Genomic DNA, 20,348 nt, shown 5'->3' with positions numbered 1-20,348 from the left:
TCCCCTTTTCTTTTGGATTTTCCCTCGATTTTTCTCACCTTCCGCCGTTCGACGTGACTTGTGCGTAATCTTTGAATTATGATAATCAGTGCGCGAAAAGTGAACGGATGCAACGGATATAGACGTGTTCTCGCCGGAAGACGAATTTCGACTTTCGCTCCAGACGTAATGTCACTCTGGAGTTTTGCGTTAACATTTTAGTTATTACAGTTTTTCGAAAGTGTTCAAAATGGGTCGCCTGGCCGCCCGGAAAATTCGAATCTCATTTAAATAGCGTCCGCAGCGGAGCGCATTCGATCTCGCGATAGGCCGCTCGAGCGCGAACGCTCGATCGCCATTGGTCGGCGACCGACCGATGACTCACCGCCGGTCGGGGGACAGTCGGGCACGTCGGGAATGCTTGTTGTGCGTCGTGTGTGTTTCCGCTCCGTTTCCGTGCGCGTTCCTCTCGTCGGTCGGAACGACGAGTTGCCGGTGCGCGATATATCGCGCCCGTCAGGTTACGCGCGCTAAGACGCGTCGACCTGTCCGTCCACGAGAGCGCGTCGCCGCTCGAGACGCTACTCCACGTCCCACTCGGCGAGGTTAGAGCCTGTCAGACAGCAGTCACTGCTCGTTCGCGGTCCGCGACGCATCGCCATTTCCACGCCACGACGCTCGGAGGCACGACGGAGGTTAGACTGCCGCCCGCCGGGAGCTAAGCGGACGCGCGCGACGATGTGGAGCAGCTGAGTGCGGCTCGTCGTCGACGTCGGGTACACGAGGTACGTAACATAGCCGAGAACTAACCGTCCCGTATTCTCATCCGGGTTGCCCTTTTCAGTACATATGCACGTTAGCGAGGATTCGTATATTTGCGATCTTCATCCGTGGAATCGTGTCTGAACATATGCTCATTGTGGAAGGATGTTTTTTTTTTTACGTTGCATTAAGGAGGATTGAGGTTAGCGGGCTGTTTGTGGTTCTCATCCCGGAGTCGAGTGCGTAGCTAAGTGCGCGCCGGAAGAAACTGCAATTTTACGCTACCGCTCGCGCGTTACGTTATCGTTTGTTTGGCCAAGGATTAAAGCTAATTCCTGTAAACGGGGCGCATTCGTGGTTCTCATTCGGGAATCGTGTCGTCGCGCGGGATACCGTCGTGAAAGGAACTCTGCGTTTACGTCGAGCTGTCGTGTATATTTTATTAGCAGAAATGCAGTTTAATTTCTTATCGAGCAATCTGTGATCTCTCTATTATGAAATCGCGTGCAAATGCACTCTCCTCGCGGCGAAGGATACAGCTGTTTATAGCGTTTACGTCACGCCGTTGTTCGCGAGCTAATGAAGTCCAATTTCCACAAGCGGAGTGTTCAGTATCCTCATTTTCAAATCACGTTGATGCGCGAGCGTTCTGCGAAAAAGAACACATTTCTTTCTTTTTTATCACGTCGCCTATGCGCGGTTTACCGTGTATGTTGACGCTAACGAGGATTAAGATTAATTTTCATCAGCGACGCGCCGCGTAAAAATACGCGAGCGAGGATATATCTGATATTAAGAGATATTCTCTCATTGTGTCGTCCCGGCACGTTACATCGTCATTTACATGATCAATCTCGACAAGCGCGCGAAACACTATATTCGCGATTAACGCGTTATTCGCGACGAGTTTGTTTTTTCTCGCAAAGGTGTGAATTTTCAAACCGACGATATCGAGCAGGATTCTGCGGGTGAAACGTCATTCCACGTGTACGTCGCCGCGGGCGACGACGGCTCCTCCCGCGAGAGCCACCCGCGTAGGGAATTTTCGCTTAGATTGCCGGTCTGCCACGCGAGATCGACTGGAAGGCTTGTCTACGTGTCGCGTCGCCTCGCGCTAATGGTCGTATAGCCAATTAATCCAACGGTGCTGATAGACGCTGATAGAAAAGTAACGGTGGTCGGGCGCGATCGAATTTTTCCTCCTGCGGCGGACGAGAAATTATTTCGCGCGCTCTTTCACGCGAGGGATTCAATATCGCCGTATAATTGGCGTTGATATGTCATGTTGATAAATCAGCTATAATGAAGATACGCCTCACGGAGCTGCTCCTCGCTTTTGCGTAAAAAGAAAGAAGAGAGAGGAGGATTTCTCGCTTTTGCTGCCGAGGAAAATACTGATGAATTTCATTTTTCACGCAGCGCATATCGAGCCGATCTCATATTCTCATAATTTGTGATAACGGTAAGATCGAAATATCGGAGCGATAAATACAAGTCGAGTCTCGATTGTTACATTCCTTGCCGCGTAAATCTTTGGGAGTCATTAATGCGAGTGTATAAAACAGCATCGAGACTACGACATACGATCAGTATATCCTCATCGAAATAATTATAAATAGGAGAATAACAGATTAATTTATCAGTAGTTGTAATAGACTCGCGGGTACTGAAATTACAGCATAGTTCGAAAGGTTAGAGTCGTTAGAGATGCGAAGTATTCTAATAATCCTTTAAATTCATGAATCCTTGAATTAAGCCCCCCGCATTTTTCTCTCATGGTGTTATCTGCGCGCTTTTGACCCGTGTACCTGTAAACTTCTTCGTTTACATGAACCCTCTACATGGAACAAATTCATATTAATTCGAGACTCGTGTTCTCATATGTAATATAAGCAAGAATATATAATTTTATGTAAAGATAAAATTTATTCTTACATGAAGAAATTCTCTATAATTCCACTAAAAATATGATATTTTCAGAGGAATTGAGAGGAAAAATATTGGATAGAAACATCTTTAATCTAAGAATCGTATCAGTTTGAAGATATCGTTCTTTCTATTCAACATTTTTTCCTCTTAAATCTTTAAGTTATTCTTAAATAACATAAATATATTTGTAGTGGAACTATATAACATTTCTTCATGTAAGTTTTATTTTTATATAAAATTATATATATTCTTGCTTATACATACGAGAAAATGAATCTCGAATTGATACTCATTTTTTTCTGTGTAGACTTTAAATATAATTTTTATCGATACTCTGTCAAAAGTTTTAAGTCAAAGGACTTTCAGTCAAAAATTTCATGAGAGATCGCCTTGTTTTATTTTAATATTAATTTTTTCTCTCTTTCACTCTCATAAATTCCTTGCAATCCTACGTCGATTCTATCTCGACATCGTGTTTACAACCGATCTTACAAACCAATTTCGTTGTACATCAATATTATATCCAATATATAAAAATACATCACTATGTTTTGTTTCATTAGTTAAATACTGAAATATTGAAGTAAATGCTAACAACTACACGATACTGCCGCGAAGTAATTTTTACGGATCGGCTGGAAAGAAACGTCAAAGATAACTCGAATCGCGAAAGGTCGAAGCGTACACGCTGATACCAAACGGAAATTGCCTCGAAATATGATCGATCCGTGCACGATGTATCAAGAAAATAACATATCGCGATGTCGCATCGGCTAAGGCCCGTTCTCGTTGGACGTACACTTTTTACGCTTCGTGCACTTAAAACGAAGTGCCCTCGTAACAAGCCGCTCGTGAGCGGGGGAAAAAGAATAATCGAAGTGTATAAAGAAGCGTATACACGCGACGTAAACAGCTTCGGCACGAGTGCGTAACCAACGTGCACAAGGTGATTCTTAATTGTATACAATAAGCAGAAGTGACGATGTCCTGTCGAAGGTAGTCGCGGGTCAAAAGTCTCCTCGACACAGCGGATTTCTTTGGTCAGTCATGAGAGTTTATACCGTAACTGAAGAAGTCGCTTCTTCAAGTAGCCGCTACGACAGACAGTCAACGCAACGACGAGTGAGTTTCTGCCGAGTGGAAGATTCGAGAGCGGCGTACTGAGACGACTCGCAAGGTGGTTACCCCTTTCGAAACGTCGCGTTACTACCTATTGTTATTCGTCGCCTTTCTATTTATGCGCGCAATTAACAATACCCTGCTGTATATACAGGGAGCGACGAATCTGCAGGCGAGCGTCGCGCGAACGGTACACGTGAGGACGCATCTTCGTCGTCATCATCATTCTCTTATTCATCGTCGTCGATGTCATTGTCGCTACCTTCGTGTTCGTAAACGAAACAGGACTCATCGCGCGTGCTCCGAAATGTCAGTGAACTCGAATCCAGCTGCTAAGTACACCACCCCGTCCCTCTTCCCCCTGCGCTCTCTTCCCCTCCTACGCGAGGAGGAGAACGTTCGTGCCGCTTGGTGAAAATTCTCATTAATTTGCCTAGTCGAAAAAAGAGCGGAGCAATGAATGAGAGGCGAATTGAAGAAAAGTTTGCGCGAGACTAGAAAGAGCCGAGTCCCGCGAAATGGACGATTGATTTGACGAAGTCTTCGGATGACTCTCGAGCCTCTTCGATTCGTAACGTGCCGCTCTCGTATTTTCCTTCTATACACATCTACCATGTTTATATTTATTGCAATTTGCTACAGTTTGAGTCTGTTTATTCGGAATATACAGCGTGTCTTGAAATTGAACCCTGAGAAACTTCGGGTGCTTATAAAGGACACGAAAACAAGTAATTTTTGTCTGTAAACTCATGTCTGCAAACGAGCCGTTTTGGTATTATAATGAATTGTTTACAACGTTGTTCGTTGTAAATATGAAATGTTTACATTTACATCCAGCTTTCTCATAAATAAGATGCATATCGGCCAATTTATCAAAAGAAATTTAATTTTGAGAACAAATTTTGAATGAGCAATAAAGAAATACTATGATATTGAGCTCGCGAAATATCAATATAATATCAATATAATATACTAATACTAATTTTATACTATATACAATTATATTAATTTTATACTATAAACAATTATACTAATTTTATTTGTTCGAAAATTCTCAACAATCTTCGGTTTAATAAAGCAATTTGTATTAATGTTTTTTCCCAAGAGAGTAACAAAAATCAAGATTAGGATAAAAACTGCTGATATCTCTGTTTTGAAGTAAATAATCAAGACTTTGAATACAACTGCTGTAAATAATTGACTCTAGTGCCAAAACGGATCATTAGCGGACGTAGGTTTATCGATAAAAATTACCTATTTTGGTGTCCTTTATAACCACTCGAAATTTGTCGGCTTAATTCTGCGACACCATATATATTGCAAACAATGATACCGCGAGCTCATGTTGATAATGCAAACGTGGTAACTTTGCAAAACGAATGCCTATCGATCAGTTTCAATTTCCATACTTTTTTTTTTCGGCGAAATTCAATCTCGCAAAAACAGAAGAATCGAGTTGCGTTTCGGCGGACTTTGCTGATTACTATCAAATATCCAATTAGTTAATCGAAGTTCAGTGGCGAAAAATTGAGCGAAACCTGTCCTCTTCGTATCTGAGAAACTGGAAAGCGGCGTGACGACGCGAAAAGGAACGAAAATGAAAGCTAAGCGATTCGTTGAACGAGGCCAATGTGATCGTGTCGTAAGCTTCGTCAGTAAAAGACGTATACAGGGGTCTTGAGACCCCGACCCTAATCCTTCGTCCGTCCGTTCGTTCGTTCTTCTATTGTTGGTCTTTGTGTGCCTATTTTTATCTATATTTAATATCTTAAAACAATATCCAAATCTATCTTTTTTCTTCATACGCGTTAACCCGGGAAATCATTACCCTGGAATCACAAGATAAAAATTACAGCTAATATTTACAAACGACAAATATGCAACGTGGTGATTTCTTCCGAGATTTTTTTTCTTTCATTTGCAACTTCAAATATTTATAAATTCATAAGTTTTATATTACATAAATTCTGTATTCGCGCGGAAATTCCTTCTTACATTTTATTTCATTTTCAACGGGATAAACTCGAACAAGTTGAAGAAAGGCGGAATTACACAAGTACATTTACTTTCCTGTTTTCCGCTCTTTGATCTTAGTTAGCATTTTCGTTCGTCGCCGTGTTCAGTCAACGTCATTTCTGCGATGTGTTGTATGCAATCGCAAGTAAGAGAATTCGCAGACTTCGAGAAGAGGATCGTAAGCATGAACAGCAACGAATAATGACGTATTCGTCGCGTTAGTTTAAATAAAAGTGGGTATATTCTGAGTGAACGAACAGCGAAGGTGTAATGTGAATGTGTATATTCGCGTCTAAAGGCGAAGAAATTTTCTTTGATGAATCATCTTGCAAATCAATCCGAAATGTTAGGATTCGTTATGGCGTAGGGGAGATGAGAGTGAGATGACAACTTTAAAGTTTGTCGATTTTTTTTTAATTTTAACCCTTAGCTGATACAAGTCAAAATAATAACGTACGTGCTATAGGGGATATTTTGGATCCCAGCGAGAAAAAATGTGTATAATTGTTTTATTTATCAATATTGGGTCAAGCCTCGACTAATACTAGGTGACGCCACAGAACCAAATTTGGCGCGCAGCTATGAAAAATTTGCGTTCAAAAACACTCTGGGATACTTTTAACCCCGTGTGTCAGCTAAGGGTTAATGTAGTAACGTAAAAATATCGATCGATTTTTTTTTTAATAACTAAAGCTTATCATATTATCTGTATAAATTGAAAAAATTATAAATAAACCGGCATTTTGTTTTTAATTAAAATTTTTTAGGAATATCAATTTCGTTATATTATCTCCATATGTAGGTAAGATGACGAAGATTAAAAATAAATTTTTTTTGCGTACAAAAAATAAATTTCCCATACTTTTTTATATTATTCTGTTATTATCATGTTGCAACACAATACAAATAAAAATGTTATTTATGAGCAAAAAATATGCTTTGTTGTAATATAACTTAAAGAAAATGAAATCTGGACGAAAAAATAAAAATAATATTTTATAATTATATAATTTAAATTAAAATGTATGAATTCGTAATCTTACATATGATATCATCTCATCCTATAGTCACTGTATTTATTTCAATTAAAATTATATATGTTCAATTAAAAATATATATTGCAATATAAGAAATGAAAAATAATAATATGTTATTATATACGTTTTTAAATATACTATGCAGTAGTTTTATAAAAAAAGTGAAAATATTTACTATATTATTGTGCATGGAAAAAAATGGTGTTGAATCAATAGCATTTCCAACACCTCACGTGATTGGAGTCTTCTTGATTCACTGGCGATATCATTGGAATTATTGAATCAAACATTTTAATGCGAATATTTTAATTATTGAAAGAATATATAACATAGTAGTTTTAATGATGCTTGCCATTGAATGAAGATTTATACCAATCGCGTTGCTGTTAGAAATTTTATTGATTTAACAGATTTTTTTTGCTGTGTAATTCTGTATGAAGGAATACCATAAAATTATTATATATGAGTGTATCCAAAATACATTTCTTATTATATTATCTTCTGTCGTTGACAGATTGAAGTCAAACTACAACAGATTATTTGTTATTACTAGAAGCCTCTAATGAGTTGGGCACAACTCGTTATTTATTATTAGCTTAGAAAAGTAAGCAAATTGTCATCTTAACTTCGTCACCTAACCTTCCTTTCCCCTGCATATTTTCCAAATCATAACAATGAAAATTTGCACGCGCTGTCCGTTCCCTGTTAGTTCGTTCAGCGTATATCCAGCTTAGCCCGAGAATAGTCATCTTATTTGTTTTTATGTAAACAATCACTTGCTGTGCTTATTCCGTTCCTTAAATATTTAATTTCTCATTTTTTTTTTCAAAAAGTAACTCTATATTTATAATATCCCTAAATAATAATAAATCATAGAGCGGTCTCACGTCACCCTGAAGAGGTGAACTCAAATCCTTGAATGACACAGCGATAATCCGGAAGCTAAAATAAATAAATCATAGGGCAATCGATAATATGCTAAGTTTTGTTGATAATAGCAATTTTTAATTGAGATCTAAATGATTCTAAAGGTGACTCAGGTGATTATTCCCGGATGAAGAGAATTCGCGTGCCTGGAAAAGATCCGCAAGCGTGAACAGCAACGTACAGCGACGTGTTCATCGCGTCAGTTGTACACGTCCGTACGATTTCACGGCCTAATATTGACGCGCGCGTGCGATCGCGTCGCCGTCAATCCGCCGGCTGTTTTCCCGATCGGGAATATTAGAGCGCGTTCGTGCGAGCGTTAGACGTCCGTCAAAAGTAACACCCGTCACAACATCCGTTACGCCGACGCTCGTATATGACTTCCTCCGAGCGACGTTACGCGTGTGACGTTTGCACCGGCGGCGGTTACGCAACAACGGCCATTGTGACGTCCGTCGCAACGTCCGATGTGAGCGCGGTTTAAACGCAGACACTTCTCGCTGCCGGCAGGGATGAGCGGTTCGCGACTTGGCAGAGGCCGCGGCGCCCGCCTGGCTATTTACGCGGGCTGCGGGGTGCTGGCCTTCTTCCTGGTGTTCCTCTACCGCGCCGCCAACTCCGAGATGACCAGGCTCCGGGAACTCCACCTCAAGTGCGCGCAGCAGCAAGAGGCGCTCGCCGCTCAGCTTCAAGGTAAGATGTCTCCCCGTGACGACGGGTCAAATTCGTAAATTACTAATGTTCCACTTAAGCTGACAAATCGCGCGGCACGTGTCGCTTTAGCGCTGTCAAATATTAAAACTGCGGAGGGGTTCATCGCAAATGGTGGAGGCGCGGTAACTTGAGAGATTCCGGGCATGGGTAACGATTCTCCCTCCCGTTCCCGTGTCAAATCCCGAGATCGCGGATCTTTGATGATCTGATCTGTCCGAACGCGCGATGCATTCGCGGACGTCTCATTTACGCACAGAAAAGTATCGTTCTGCTAAAAAAAGCGATTGCTCAGTTTATTTTTCTCCTTTTGAATGATGAATGATTATCTTCAACGAAGAATATTTTCTTGATAATAGCCTTGAAATATGCTTGTCAGAAATTTGAGAAAAGATCGTTATCACGTACTAAAAAGAAATTTAATCTTTTCACAAGAATATTATAAAACTTGGTCGCAGAAATGTTGGATTCGGTTAATTTAAATAAACAATACGATTTTTGTTTTACCAGTGTGATGAAATCGAAACTCACAATAATATGTGTTCTAGGGGTTAATTTAAGGGTAAATTTTGGGATTAATTTAAGGGTTGTCTTGTGTATTCGTCGCAGTTATTTTGTTTGTGATGTCGAAAGTGAGAGAATCCATGCAGAATTCTTGCGGTATACGTTAAATTAAAAAATATATCCACAAAATAATATTTATGATCGATTCAGCATATTTATAAAGTACTCCAAACACTTTCAAGAGCAAAAGTGTTTGAAGTATTTTACAAATGTGCTAAATTGATCACAAATTTAATTTTATAAATATATTTTTTTATTACGTTTCCTCGTTTCTCACCTCATCAAACAAGACGACTGCAGTGAGGGACCAGAAACCTTAATATTTTTTATTGAAATACTAAATTTATTAAGATTTAGAATATATTTTGAGTAACTTTGATGAACTTGTGACATATTTGCGGATACATAAACTTATGAAATATTTGAGATAAGTAACATTTACTTATATGCAGTATATATTTTTCTGTGCGTAGACACTTCTCGGTTTGACGAAATAACGGACACATGTTGTCGTGTTTTCAGTTATATTCGAATACAAAGCTCGATTGGAGAAGTCACTGGCCGAGGAGAAGAGCTCGAACGCAGCAGTGAAACAAGAACTGCAGCAACGCGCGTCGAGGGAGAAATCGCTGCGCGACAAAGACAGCGTTGAGGCGATGCAGAGGTTCAATTCGCTCCAGCAGACTTACAAGCTTCTGCAAACGGAGCATCAGGATCTGCAAGAGGAGTGTAAGAAGCGTGAGAAGCAGGCGCTGGACCAGACCAGCGGGCTGGAATCGACGCTGCAAGATCTTCGCGGTCGCATCCGGCAGGCGCAGGAAGAGAAAACAAAATCTATGGAGAACTTCAAGACTAAGTACATGAATTTGCAAATGAATATGAACAGACTCCAGGAAAAGTACAACGAACAGATGAACGTGAAGGGCGAAACCGAAAATACCATCATGCACCTGCAAAAAGAGGTGTCTCAGCTCAAGCGCGAGCTTGAGAAGGCCAAGGTACGCGTGTTCTAAGAATGTCTTGGTAGAATTAGCCATGTTAACGATTAAATTATACATAAACTCAACTAAATTTTCAAATATTTTCCAAATATAAATAAATTAATAAATAAATAAAGCATTAATACATATTTTTATACTAATTAATATTTATAACATTTATATTTATATTAAGGATTTTGTATTAATTAATACTTTACCGACCGCTAGCCTATTAATCAGCTTTTTGTCGCCAACGCCTACCGACCGATAGCCTATTAATCGGCTTTTTGTCGCCAACGCTTACCGACCGATAGCCTATTAATCGGTTTTCATGGTGATAAACAGTATCATTATATAAACAGTCGTTTGTTATTTAGTATTGAAGTAAAACTAGTTGCGTTGCTCTGTAAGCTCCCACAGTTTTATATTATTTTGAAAAACTTACCGTTCGCGATGAACGAAAAAAATAGTATTGGAGAGTTTTATTTAGATGATCTATCGGATTGTCCTGACAGTTATTCAGGAAGTGATAGTGATGATGAAAGTGATGGCAGCGATATAATAATTCGAAAGCGAGGTTCTGTATTGCCACTAAGATATAGTGATTCAGAAGACGATGAGACAAGTAACGTCGAAGGCGATGCAAATAACGTTAAAGATAACGATGACATATGGTCGACGAACGACGAAACAATAATTTTGGAACCGTTGTAATAGATAAAACAAATATAATTTGGCATTAATATCATCAAAATAAAAGAAGTTATTAAATCTAATTATCCTATAATAACAGAAAGCGGGCAATTTTATCTGAGCATACGAAAAGTACAGATACTCCCGCGCGACAGTCTAAACCGAAACAGAGCCGGCGCCAGGGAAGATCTGCGGCCGGTCGGACGTGCGTATGTTGTTGAACCGTTAGCGGTCGGTAAAGTGTTAATAAATGTATTTTTTTCAAGCTTATCCGAAATATTCCGATAAAGATAAAAATCAAGATCATCAATGAAAAAAATGCGTAAAGCCTGTATTAGAGATTAAAATTCGATGAATCTCAACTAACTTCGATCGTGGCTCTTTTTATGTCGATTGCTCAAGTTCCAATTTTCAATCCTTAAACGGGCTCTGCAATGCGCGGTCGCAGAGTCGTGTAGTCGCAGTCGTTCGGTTCACTTTCAATTCGAGCGACCGCCAGTCACTGGAATTGAAAGTGGACCGAACGACTGGACCCCATCTTGATCCTCGATTTACAGTACCTCACTTGATACGAGTTTAACAGTGTCTTGAATGTTATCGTATTTTCCTCAGAATTTCTACGTAAGGAGCACATCTCCGGGCCCGAGTCTGGTGAGTCCATCGGCGTTGCAGAAGGAAGGCTCGCAGCCGATCCCGGCGCCGCAGCAGCAACAACCACAACAGGTAAGTTCGCCGCAGCCTCTACACGCGCCTCGCGACAATCGCGCGGACGGAGCAACTCATTCAGAGGAAAAGTTAAACGACGACGCCAACGAGCCGGCCGGCGACATTAGGTTCGTTCGGAGGCACGATAACATCGTTCCGGCCGGTGCGAGCGACCTGAAAGAGCTCGGCGACGACCAGCCTCCGCACTCGGCTAACGACCTTCAGCAGAGGCAACAAAAAAATGTTGTCGAGCGGCCGGACGTGGCAGAGAAGGTAGCTCCGGCCGACGGCGGGAACGACGAGGAGCAACATAAGCAGGTAATACCGCCGCCGAATCGAGACGACGGTCCGGGAAATAACGAGATTCCGGTGGCGCAAGCCGAGATGTCGCTGGTAGGGTCTCTCGTCGAGAAAACGTCCAGAGCGGCCGCGTTCGATCGACCGTCGTCGGCCGCCGGTGTCGAGGCGCGCGCGGAGGATGACGAGCTGCAAGCTCTGCAGGAGAGGGTGGGTGGAATCCTCAGCCATAACATGTAGTGACGGGTCGCCGAATTCGTTTCACTCGTTATTACTCTCATTTACCGGGCTGGGTTATTTTCAACGTGTCAGAGAAAATGCGCCGTACGACCGAATTCTTTGGAACCTAATCCGCAATGGATTGCGCTCAGGTAGAAGATCCTTTCGTTCTCGCGCGGTGTACACACATGTACACACATGCCGTCTGTCTCTCTCTCTCTCTCTCTCTCTCTTTCGCTCCCTCTCTTTCCGGCACCACTAGTATCAGAATTTATATTGAACATGACTAGGGTTACCAACCATACTCTTTTAAGAATACATGTACCCTCTTTGAAGAAACCCTCTTACTTTTTATATATCGAAGCCAAACATAGGGATGTTGTGATACTATAATACTGATATCGAGATTTTTCTTTCAATGTCTTTCAATATATTTTTTTATCGATATTTCCTTTTGATACTCGTACTCATATCGTTACTGCTTTGTTGCGATATCTTTTTTTTTATTTTTATTCAGTCGATCTTCAAGATATCTTCAAGATATCATTTTTATTTATCATATCAAATATTTTTGCTTCATGAAAATTAGTGTAACATGTAATTTATCTTTTTTAAACCTATCTTTTTTTACGATTTCTGTCACATTAATTTTACGGTTATTTATTGATTACTGAAGTAAACTAAAAGCATCCGGACATTTTTATAAGTGTGCGAAATCTGATATCATCAAACAAGGATAGTTATAGCGAAGACATTGAAGCCTTAATACATCCTTCTTAAGGTTTTTAGATTACAAACTGTAGAAAATCTAGTGCAGATAGTAGAAGTATTTCTATATTATAGTTACATTATTATGTGTAAACGTATGAGATTCTTATATAAAAGTAGCTTGCAAGAACAAAGTCTCTTTGATTTTTATATTTTTTTAATTTTAAGTTTTTTTTAAAGTTTCGTTACCAGTATTTGATATCGATATTTTTCTTCTACTAATACTAATATTATTAATGATATCGATTAAATATCCGTTTCAATATTAGTATCGTATATTAGTATAATATAGACATTTTTATGATATCACAACATTCTTAGTTAAATATACTATTTTTCAATGCATTTCAGAAAGCAGATTATGGTCCAATGGAAGATTCGTTTCTGAAAAATAAGTTCTTCCATTGGATCATAATCTCATTCATGATCTCTTAAACGCAGCATCGGTTGCGCTCCCAAGTGCATTGAGGAAAAAGTGTTCAAACCACAGATATCTACAGGAAACTCCAATAATTTTTACCAGTAATAGTGCATATTATATGCTTTCACCATGTATGTTGCATTTAATATGACTGAGTTACCAGTTATTTTTTAAACCAATAGTCGTAATACAAAAATACGTAGATACGAAGTTTCTGAGCCGAAATATCCTAAATGAGAATGGAAAGCATTGTTGAAATCATGTATAAATGTCTGTATTTGGAATTCAGCTCATAACGTGTGTGATTGCAAATTTCTATGACCCTAAATTTTAGTAAGTGTCTCTAAATCTAGGGATTGTGTATTCTTTTCTTATGGTCCAGGAATGGTAGCTCTAATCGTGTAATGTACAAATAAACGATATACGTTTTCGATTCGTATGTAGATTTGTACGTGCGTATGAAAAGTGAAATTACTTAATCGCGCGTACTGTCATTACCACTTTCTTCCGAGTGTTCCTTTAAATTAGGGTTCTGCTCATAAGTCGGAGCAGGTCTTGTGTGCGAAGAAGAGGTCGTTTTGGTTGTGGTGATTGCGTGATTTTTCGGGAAACACAGTTCAACGTGCCGATTAACGAGCGCGATGCGCGGCGAACATGTATTACCCGGCTATCTCGAGAAATTGCTCTATTTGTGATGTACTTTTCTAACGCGTTTTCGTGACGTATATGATAATATTACTCATTATTAATAGCGTTATTAACATTTACTATGTGTTTTATCTGTTATATTTAATATATATATATATAATATATATATAATATATATATATAATATATATATATATATATATATATATATATTTCTAGCGCGTATTATATATGATCGACCTCGTAAAAATGGGAGCTATCAATGTTATGAGTAATATCGCTTGCAGTTATTCAGCCGGCGATCTAAATCTTGTTCCTTTCAATGGTTTTGCGGGTACTATAAATCTCTCGTAGACATCGGAGAGACACACGAAAGCTGTCCTAATCTTTACGATATATTTTTTAAGCGCCTCTTAGATATGTTTTTCGGCCGTCGTGTTTGTGCCACTTTTGTAGACACTCTGCCCTACCTCGACTTGCAAAAACAGTTCGCGAACAAACGCCGTCGAATGAGGATGTAGACGCTCTCTGTTCGTGTAACCTTTCCGATCTTTTGCCCTCTTTACAAGGCATGCTTTTGTCACTTTGGAAACAAGACGATTCATGTATATGTATAATATTGGCTCGTGAGCCGTCCTAAATGTGCCTGTACATCTGTGTTTCACGATGCATTAATAAATTGTTATTATGTTTATTCGCTTGTGCATTTTTATTGGCTACCTCGTTCAACCTAACTTACTCTATTAGCAGCTTTCGCACTTTTTAACATATCACAGACCGCCGATTAATTCTGCGGAGCCGAGGATAGTTAACTTTCGCCAGGCTGAAGAGTCTAGTCGAGAATCTAACCAGTTGCGATCGTGACAAGCTTGTCTTCTATTCACGTAGTGCCGTAGTATAGTAGCTCTTCTTCCATTGCACTCTGGAATTGCGCGCTGAATAACGCAGCTTCGAGCGAGAATGATCGTGTGCCGCACTCACAGCTTCCTCCGTTCAGCATCGTTATCTGGGACGTTTGTTTTCCAGGACGTGAATAAGTATTTCCCGGAACGAACTAATTTCCATGCGTCACGTTTGAGAGTATAATGCGCTGTGGAAAATTTATATGGAAAGACCGCGCGAAAAATCTACCGACGCAAAACCGTCGAAATAAATCGCGTCGAACTAACGAAGAGATATTGGAAATAATGCAATTTCCTTAGCGAGCTTATTTACATCTCATGCGATGCAAAGTAGCAAAAAATTCAGAATCAAATCTGAATTTATTCGATAATACGTTATGTACCTTTTTTCGAAAAATGTCAACGCACGGTATCATGCTCGTAACGTGTGAAATACATGATAAAGGAAGCGTTATGATTTAAATCGGGTTGGCTGGAAAGCCATATGCATTCAAATAAGGTTCAATTATTCCGATATTTACAATGAGAACGAAGTAAAATTTCGGATGATTAGTTACTGATCGGTTAATCGAATCGGAAAAAAAGTGTAAAAATGGCAAAAATATTTAAAAATCTCGAAACGTTATTCGTTCTGTAATCCATAAATATTTTTGTCGCTATTTGCGTCACTTTTTTTTGCGACTCGTTATGCAAAATAAAACATTCGTACGTGACAAAAATAACTAAACTAAAGATTATTGGCCATGTAACTTTTATTTTTTCTTTTTGTCACAAAGCTTTTGTGTCCTCGTTTCGGCTGTCCTTGTTTGATGATGTCAGAAGTGAGAAATCGCGTGCGAAAATATATTACGGTATACATGGAGATAAAAGAATATATGTATATATATGCAAAATGGCGCTCGTGATCGATTCAGCATACTTGAAAAAATATAATAATAAATAATAAATACGTTTTTTTTTAATCTAAACATCCAATAAATAACATAAAATTAACATATAATAGAAATCACGAGAAAAGATGAGTTAAAAACGTATGTTGCTTGTTACGTTATTAATTAATTTTCAGCTATTTACTGATTATTGAGAAAAAAAAGCTTCCAGATATTTTTGCAAGTGTATCGAATCGATCACGAGTGTCATTTTGTTTATATATTCTTTTATCTCCACATACACCGTAATATATTTTGAGCTATGATTTTTTGCTTTTGACGTCATCAAAGGAGAACAGCCATAGCGAGAACCGAGGAGCCTCGATTCGTCACACTTTAATTACGTAAGATACATTTCGGCGGTTTTTTCATCAAATCAAAGCCGAGGAGACGACCGTCCGAAACATCGAGAACGTTTGCGTTGCAACTGTCAGCGCATCGGCTGCCGTTAAACGGCCGAATCGCGTGCCGAATCGCGTGTGATCGTGAAAAACGTTTTCTTTTCTGTTTTCAGAGCGCGGCACACGACGTTGTGAGTTCGCGACGAGCGGATAATTCTTCCACCGTGGCAAGCGCGAACAATGGTAACTTAATGTCGCCGTCTTTAGATAAGGCGCCATCGCCGCACAGACCGAAGGTCAAACTGCCGATCGGCGTACTGCCAATCCCGGAAATCCGAGAGGACGATAAGAAATCGGAGGAGAAGCGTCCTGAGGAGATCCGAAAGCGGGAAGACGCCGCTCACAATTCACCGCCGAAATTTGTACCACCAGCGAACCACCCGGACAGCAAGGAGAAAGAGGCAGTCGTTGAGGCTGGCAATCTGGATCCACCGTTCGTCGCGAACCTTCCTGCTCGACACATTGGCGATCAGATCGAGAGGAGAGTGAACGACGGCTGGTTCAAGGTCGGCCCCGGAGTGCAGGAAGTCGGCGAGGAGCCGAATCGAGTGCCTGGGTGAGCACGTCGTTCTTCTCTTCTGCGATACGTTTTAGCAAATAAATCAATAATCTTTAATGTTCACAATATATTAGATGTGAAAATTAATTTGTTATCAAAATATTCATGATTTATTTACCAATGGGAGGAATATAATTATCGAAGTAATTTTCGTTATTACTAATGACTTTACACCGTCCATTGAGCAGCTATTGAATTCCATCGCGAGAGAAACTCAGTAGTTTTGAATTAATAAAGTCATCGATAGGTTTTCGAACATCCTCTATTGTTTTAACGAGGTTTAAGCGTTTGACAAAATATAAGAAAAACCTGTATATGTATAGATGACGTAAAAGTTAATCGAACTAATAATACGTAATAGAAATTTCAATTATCATTACCGTATCGTTTTCGAGATTTAATAAACTTGAAGTTTAATTATAAATTAATGTGTGTGCAAACATAGATATCTTATAATATACTACATTTCTTCTAATTTGACATATTTGTGTACGAGTATAAGATGGAAATTTACAAATACTGTTATAATATTAAAAATTAATATACAAATATCATAGATTCCAGAATGTGAAATTTTAAAATTATTGACAGTTTCGTTTCGAAAATATAGTGAAAAATTTATAGTGATAGGTATATNTGTGTGTGTGTGTGTGTGTGTGTGTGTGTGTGTGTGTGTGTGTGTGTGTGTGTGTGTGTGTGTGTGTGCGTGTGTGCGTGCGTGTGTCTGTGTGTGTAAGTACATATTTAAACATTTATATATTTCTTTTTATCATCTGTGCATCTTTATTAAATTAACTGGTGTATAAATATAACATTAATAAGAAAAATAAAAAATAATATTTTTGTATTTGTAATATTGTGTACATATATTTACTTCAGTTTCGTTTTAAATTAACATTTATTATTTAATTACTAAAATAAATAAATACAAAAATTTGCTTACTGTTTGCTTTATATTAAAATAGAAATGAAATTTTGCTTGATAAATCATAAATTTATGAGAGGTCCCCTTGATGCTTCAATGGAAATACAGTATTTAATACTAGAACCTCTTTAAAATGTGTATCAATTAGTGTTGCTTCGACCGAAACAGGTAAAAATCTGAAGGGGCGCAAGATCTGAAGAATAAGCCGGGTGCTGTACAACTTTCCAGCCTGTATTAAAAACGGCGTTTTGTTCCTTTTGTCATGCGAAGTCGAGCGTGTCGTGCAGCACATAAGCTTTCTCGAGACCTCAGAGATTATTTTTTACAAGTTATATCACTCACTGTATCCTCGCCAAGAGCTGAACAAATCATATTTGTGGCTTCAGCAATATTTTCTGGCAGTTGAAATGTGGTACCGAATATGAGCTTTATCGATAGCAATACTGTTCGTTATTATTTTTTGAGATTATATCGATCATTCTGCGATGTTACGTGATGTTTTATATATATAGATGGCAGTTCTTTAAAACCATAGTTCTGTGGAAAAATACTTAGATCTAAAATGCTAAAATAGAATAGATCGAATATTCTAATCTAATATTAGATAGATCTAATATAAGAAATGGGTAAAACTAAAGACACCAAATTAATTTATATTTAATTACCTAATTAATTACTTAATATTATTTCAGTTATTATAGTGACATACTACACAATCACAATCGTTAGAAAATACCAAGATTACACAAACACATGCGCGCGCGTGAAGTTATTCTGTATATAGAAATATGTAAACAAATTATATAAAATAACTTTACAAATAGTTAGATAAGTAAATGCTATTTACGACGTAATTTTAATTGTAATGTTTTAAAACACATTTTTGTACCGATAATTGCGTTATCACGTGATTTTCTGATTCTAGATTGGACGACGGACAGGCTAACGGCGGCGACGACCAATACGATGGCGTCGAATACGACAAGGAACCGCAAAAGAACGATATTCGATTGGCGGAGGGCGAGGACGAAGGGGAAGGTAATTTGAGATTGACCAGATAGTCCGGTCTTGCGACTCGATCATGAAATCATTCTCGCATCTGAATTTTAGATGAGGGCGACATGTTTGAGTATCCGCATAATCTGAACCAAGGAAAGCGAGAATAAAATCAGCGCCGCGCTGACCTTTTTGTCCGCGACTGACCGGATGGCACGAGTGGGGGTCGGCTGAAAAATAGAACGATCAGACCTGACCGATGTCACAGCGATCGGAATCGCGCTCAGGTTCAGCCGATAGCGGAGAATAGTCACCAGGTGTCATAAGTAACACAAATCATTCGATACTATTGCGCGGGGAGCGTGCGAGAATTAGCCGAGCACGCACGAACGAACTTTTTGGCGGTGCGAATAATCCGCGCATTTGACTTACGGTGGACCAGTCCGGTGAGAGGATCCGCTCGTGCGCGTCCAGCTGATCGATCGATCCACTTCTCGCACGTGATTCTAGCTAATTTTATGTACGATAGTATGTATACACGGTACAAATGTCGTCAACCGCAGCGAGGCGACCGATGAAGAAGACGGTAACGTCGCGTGGAAGTGCGGCGCGCGCGACGAAAGAAAATGAAAAGACACAGACTGTATTTTTATAGATTAAGATCTACAATGCACGAGAGACGTCAAGGGTGACTTAATTGCACGTATTACTTAAGACACTCGTGACATTGTTGACTAGTACAAGTGCGATAGCTTGGGCTTACATTGCATCAGTAGGACTAACTGCGCCTAACGATACTGAAGTTTCAATTTCTTTCAAACTCACCAGATCTTATTTTTCATTCTCGAGCAAATTTCCCGGGAAAAAATGATTATATGTGATTATATATAATTATATATGAATGATTATATATAATTATATAAAATCATATATGAATTTTGCCCATATATGTGGTGATCATATATGATCGTATATGTCTATACGAAAAGAAATGATGTTGTGTCATTTAATTAAATGTCGATATCATATGCTGTAAGAAGCACAAGAAGCATTTATTTCGATTGTATTTGCGTATAATTTATAAGTATAATATTTTTTAATAATAATAATAATAATATTTTTTCGTTGTGGACATGTATGATTATATATAGTCATACGTAGGCAAATTTCATGATTTCTTTTCCCGGATTCCGTCGCCATTGTTTCTCCACACAGCTCCGTACGTTTTCTATACGTGAACCTTGCTCTCCCTTGGAAAACATTCTTGTAAATATTTTTCATCTCGCCTCTTCGTTCTGTAATACGTTTTATTCTTTGGCTTCAACTCTGTTGAATAAAACGAACGGTATCTCTTGGATTCCGCAACTTTTGGCTTCATTTCCCTCGATGGAACTCTGAGATTTCTGCACAGCGAGATGTGAGATCTGTAACTTTCCAGCTGAAGTGGATTGCACTTTTTGCTTTTAGAGTGGAACAAAAGTATATAATCTAACGTTGAAGAGAGAGAGAGAGAGAGATCGAAGGAACGAAGTTCCAGCGCAGCACCAGTTCAGCTGAAAAGAATCTCTTAAATCTGTTCAGTCAGCTGTCTCGAGATTTCAGGCATCAAAGAAGATCCCAAATGGACTAAAACGCATTACGGATTTTTATTGCACTACCCGATATTTATTTACGCGAAGTCGCTGTACTTCCGCGCATTTCCGAAGATGTACCCGCGAGTATACATTTTTACACACGGATTCACGCACAGAAATACTTAAATGTCGCGCGTGAGTCTGTGTAAGAATGATCGGGGGAGTATCTTTCTCCAACTTTCTTTCCACATTGGAACAAACTTTACGATGGTACAAAAGAGCTCCGC

The 20,348-nt window shown here is 39.1% G+C and overlaps 1 protein-coding gene across 2 annotated transcripts; it reads left to right on the top strand.

The window, feature by feature from the left end:
* The first annotated feature begins 386 nt into the window (after positions 1-386).
* Positions 387-19,363, top strand: LOC106744469 (Golgi integral membrane protein 4-like). 2 transcript variants are annotated; one of them, XM_014619284.1, is made up of 7 exons: positions 387-764; positions 8,280-8,462; positions 9,567-10,042; positions 11,330-11,740; positions 16,121-16,563; positions 18,417-18,529; positions 18,602-19,363. In XM_014619284.1, the coding sequence occupies exons 2-7, from the start codon at positions 8,282-8,284 to the stop codon at positions 18,655-18,657; spliced, it is 1,680 nt and encodes a 559-aa protein (XP_014474770.1). In that variant the 5' UTR covers positions 387-764; positions 8,280-8,281; the 3' UTR covers positions 18,658-19,363. The 2 variants fall into 2 exon arrangements, with proteins under 2 accessions (XP_014474770.1, XP_014474771.1); XM_014619285.1 differs by having other exon boundaries at positions 389-764; positions 11,330-11,440.
* The last annotated feature ends 985 nt before the right edge of the window (positions 19,364-20,348 follow it).

The sequence above is a fragment of the Dinoponera quadriceps genome, unplaced genomic scaffold (genome assembly GCF_001313825.1).
Source record: "Dinoponera quadriceps isolate SergipeBrazil2010 unplaced genomic scaffold, ASM131382v1 scaffold777, whole genome shotgun sequence".
In the NCBI taxonomy this organism is placed as follows: domain Eukaryota; kingdom Metazoa; phylum Arthropoda; class Insecta; order Hymenoptera; family Formicidae; genus Dinoponera; species Dinoponera quadriceps.
This window is presented reverse-complemented; position numbering and strand designations above follow the sequence as displayed.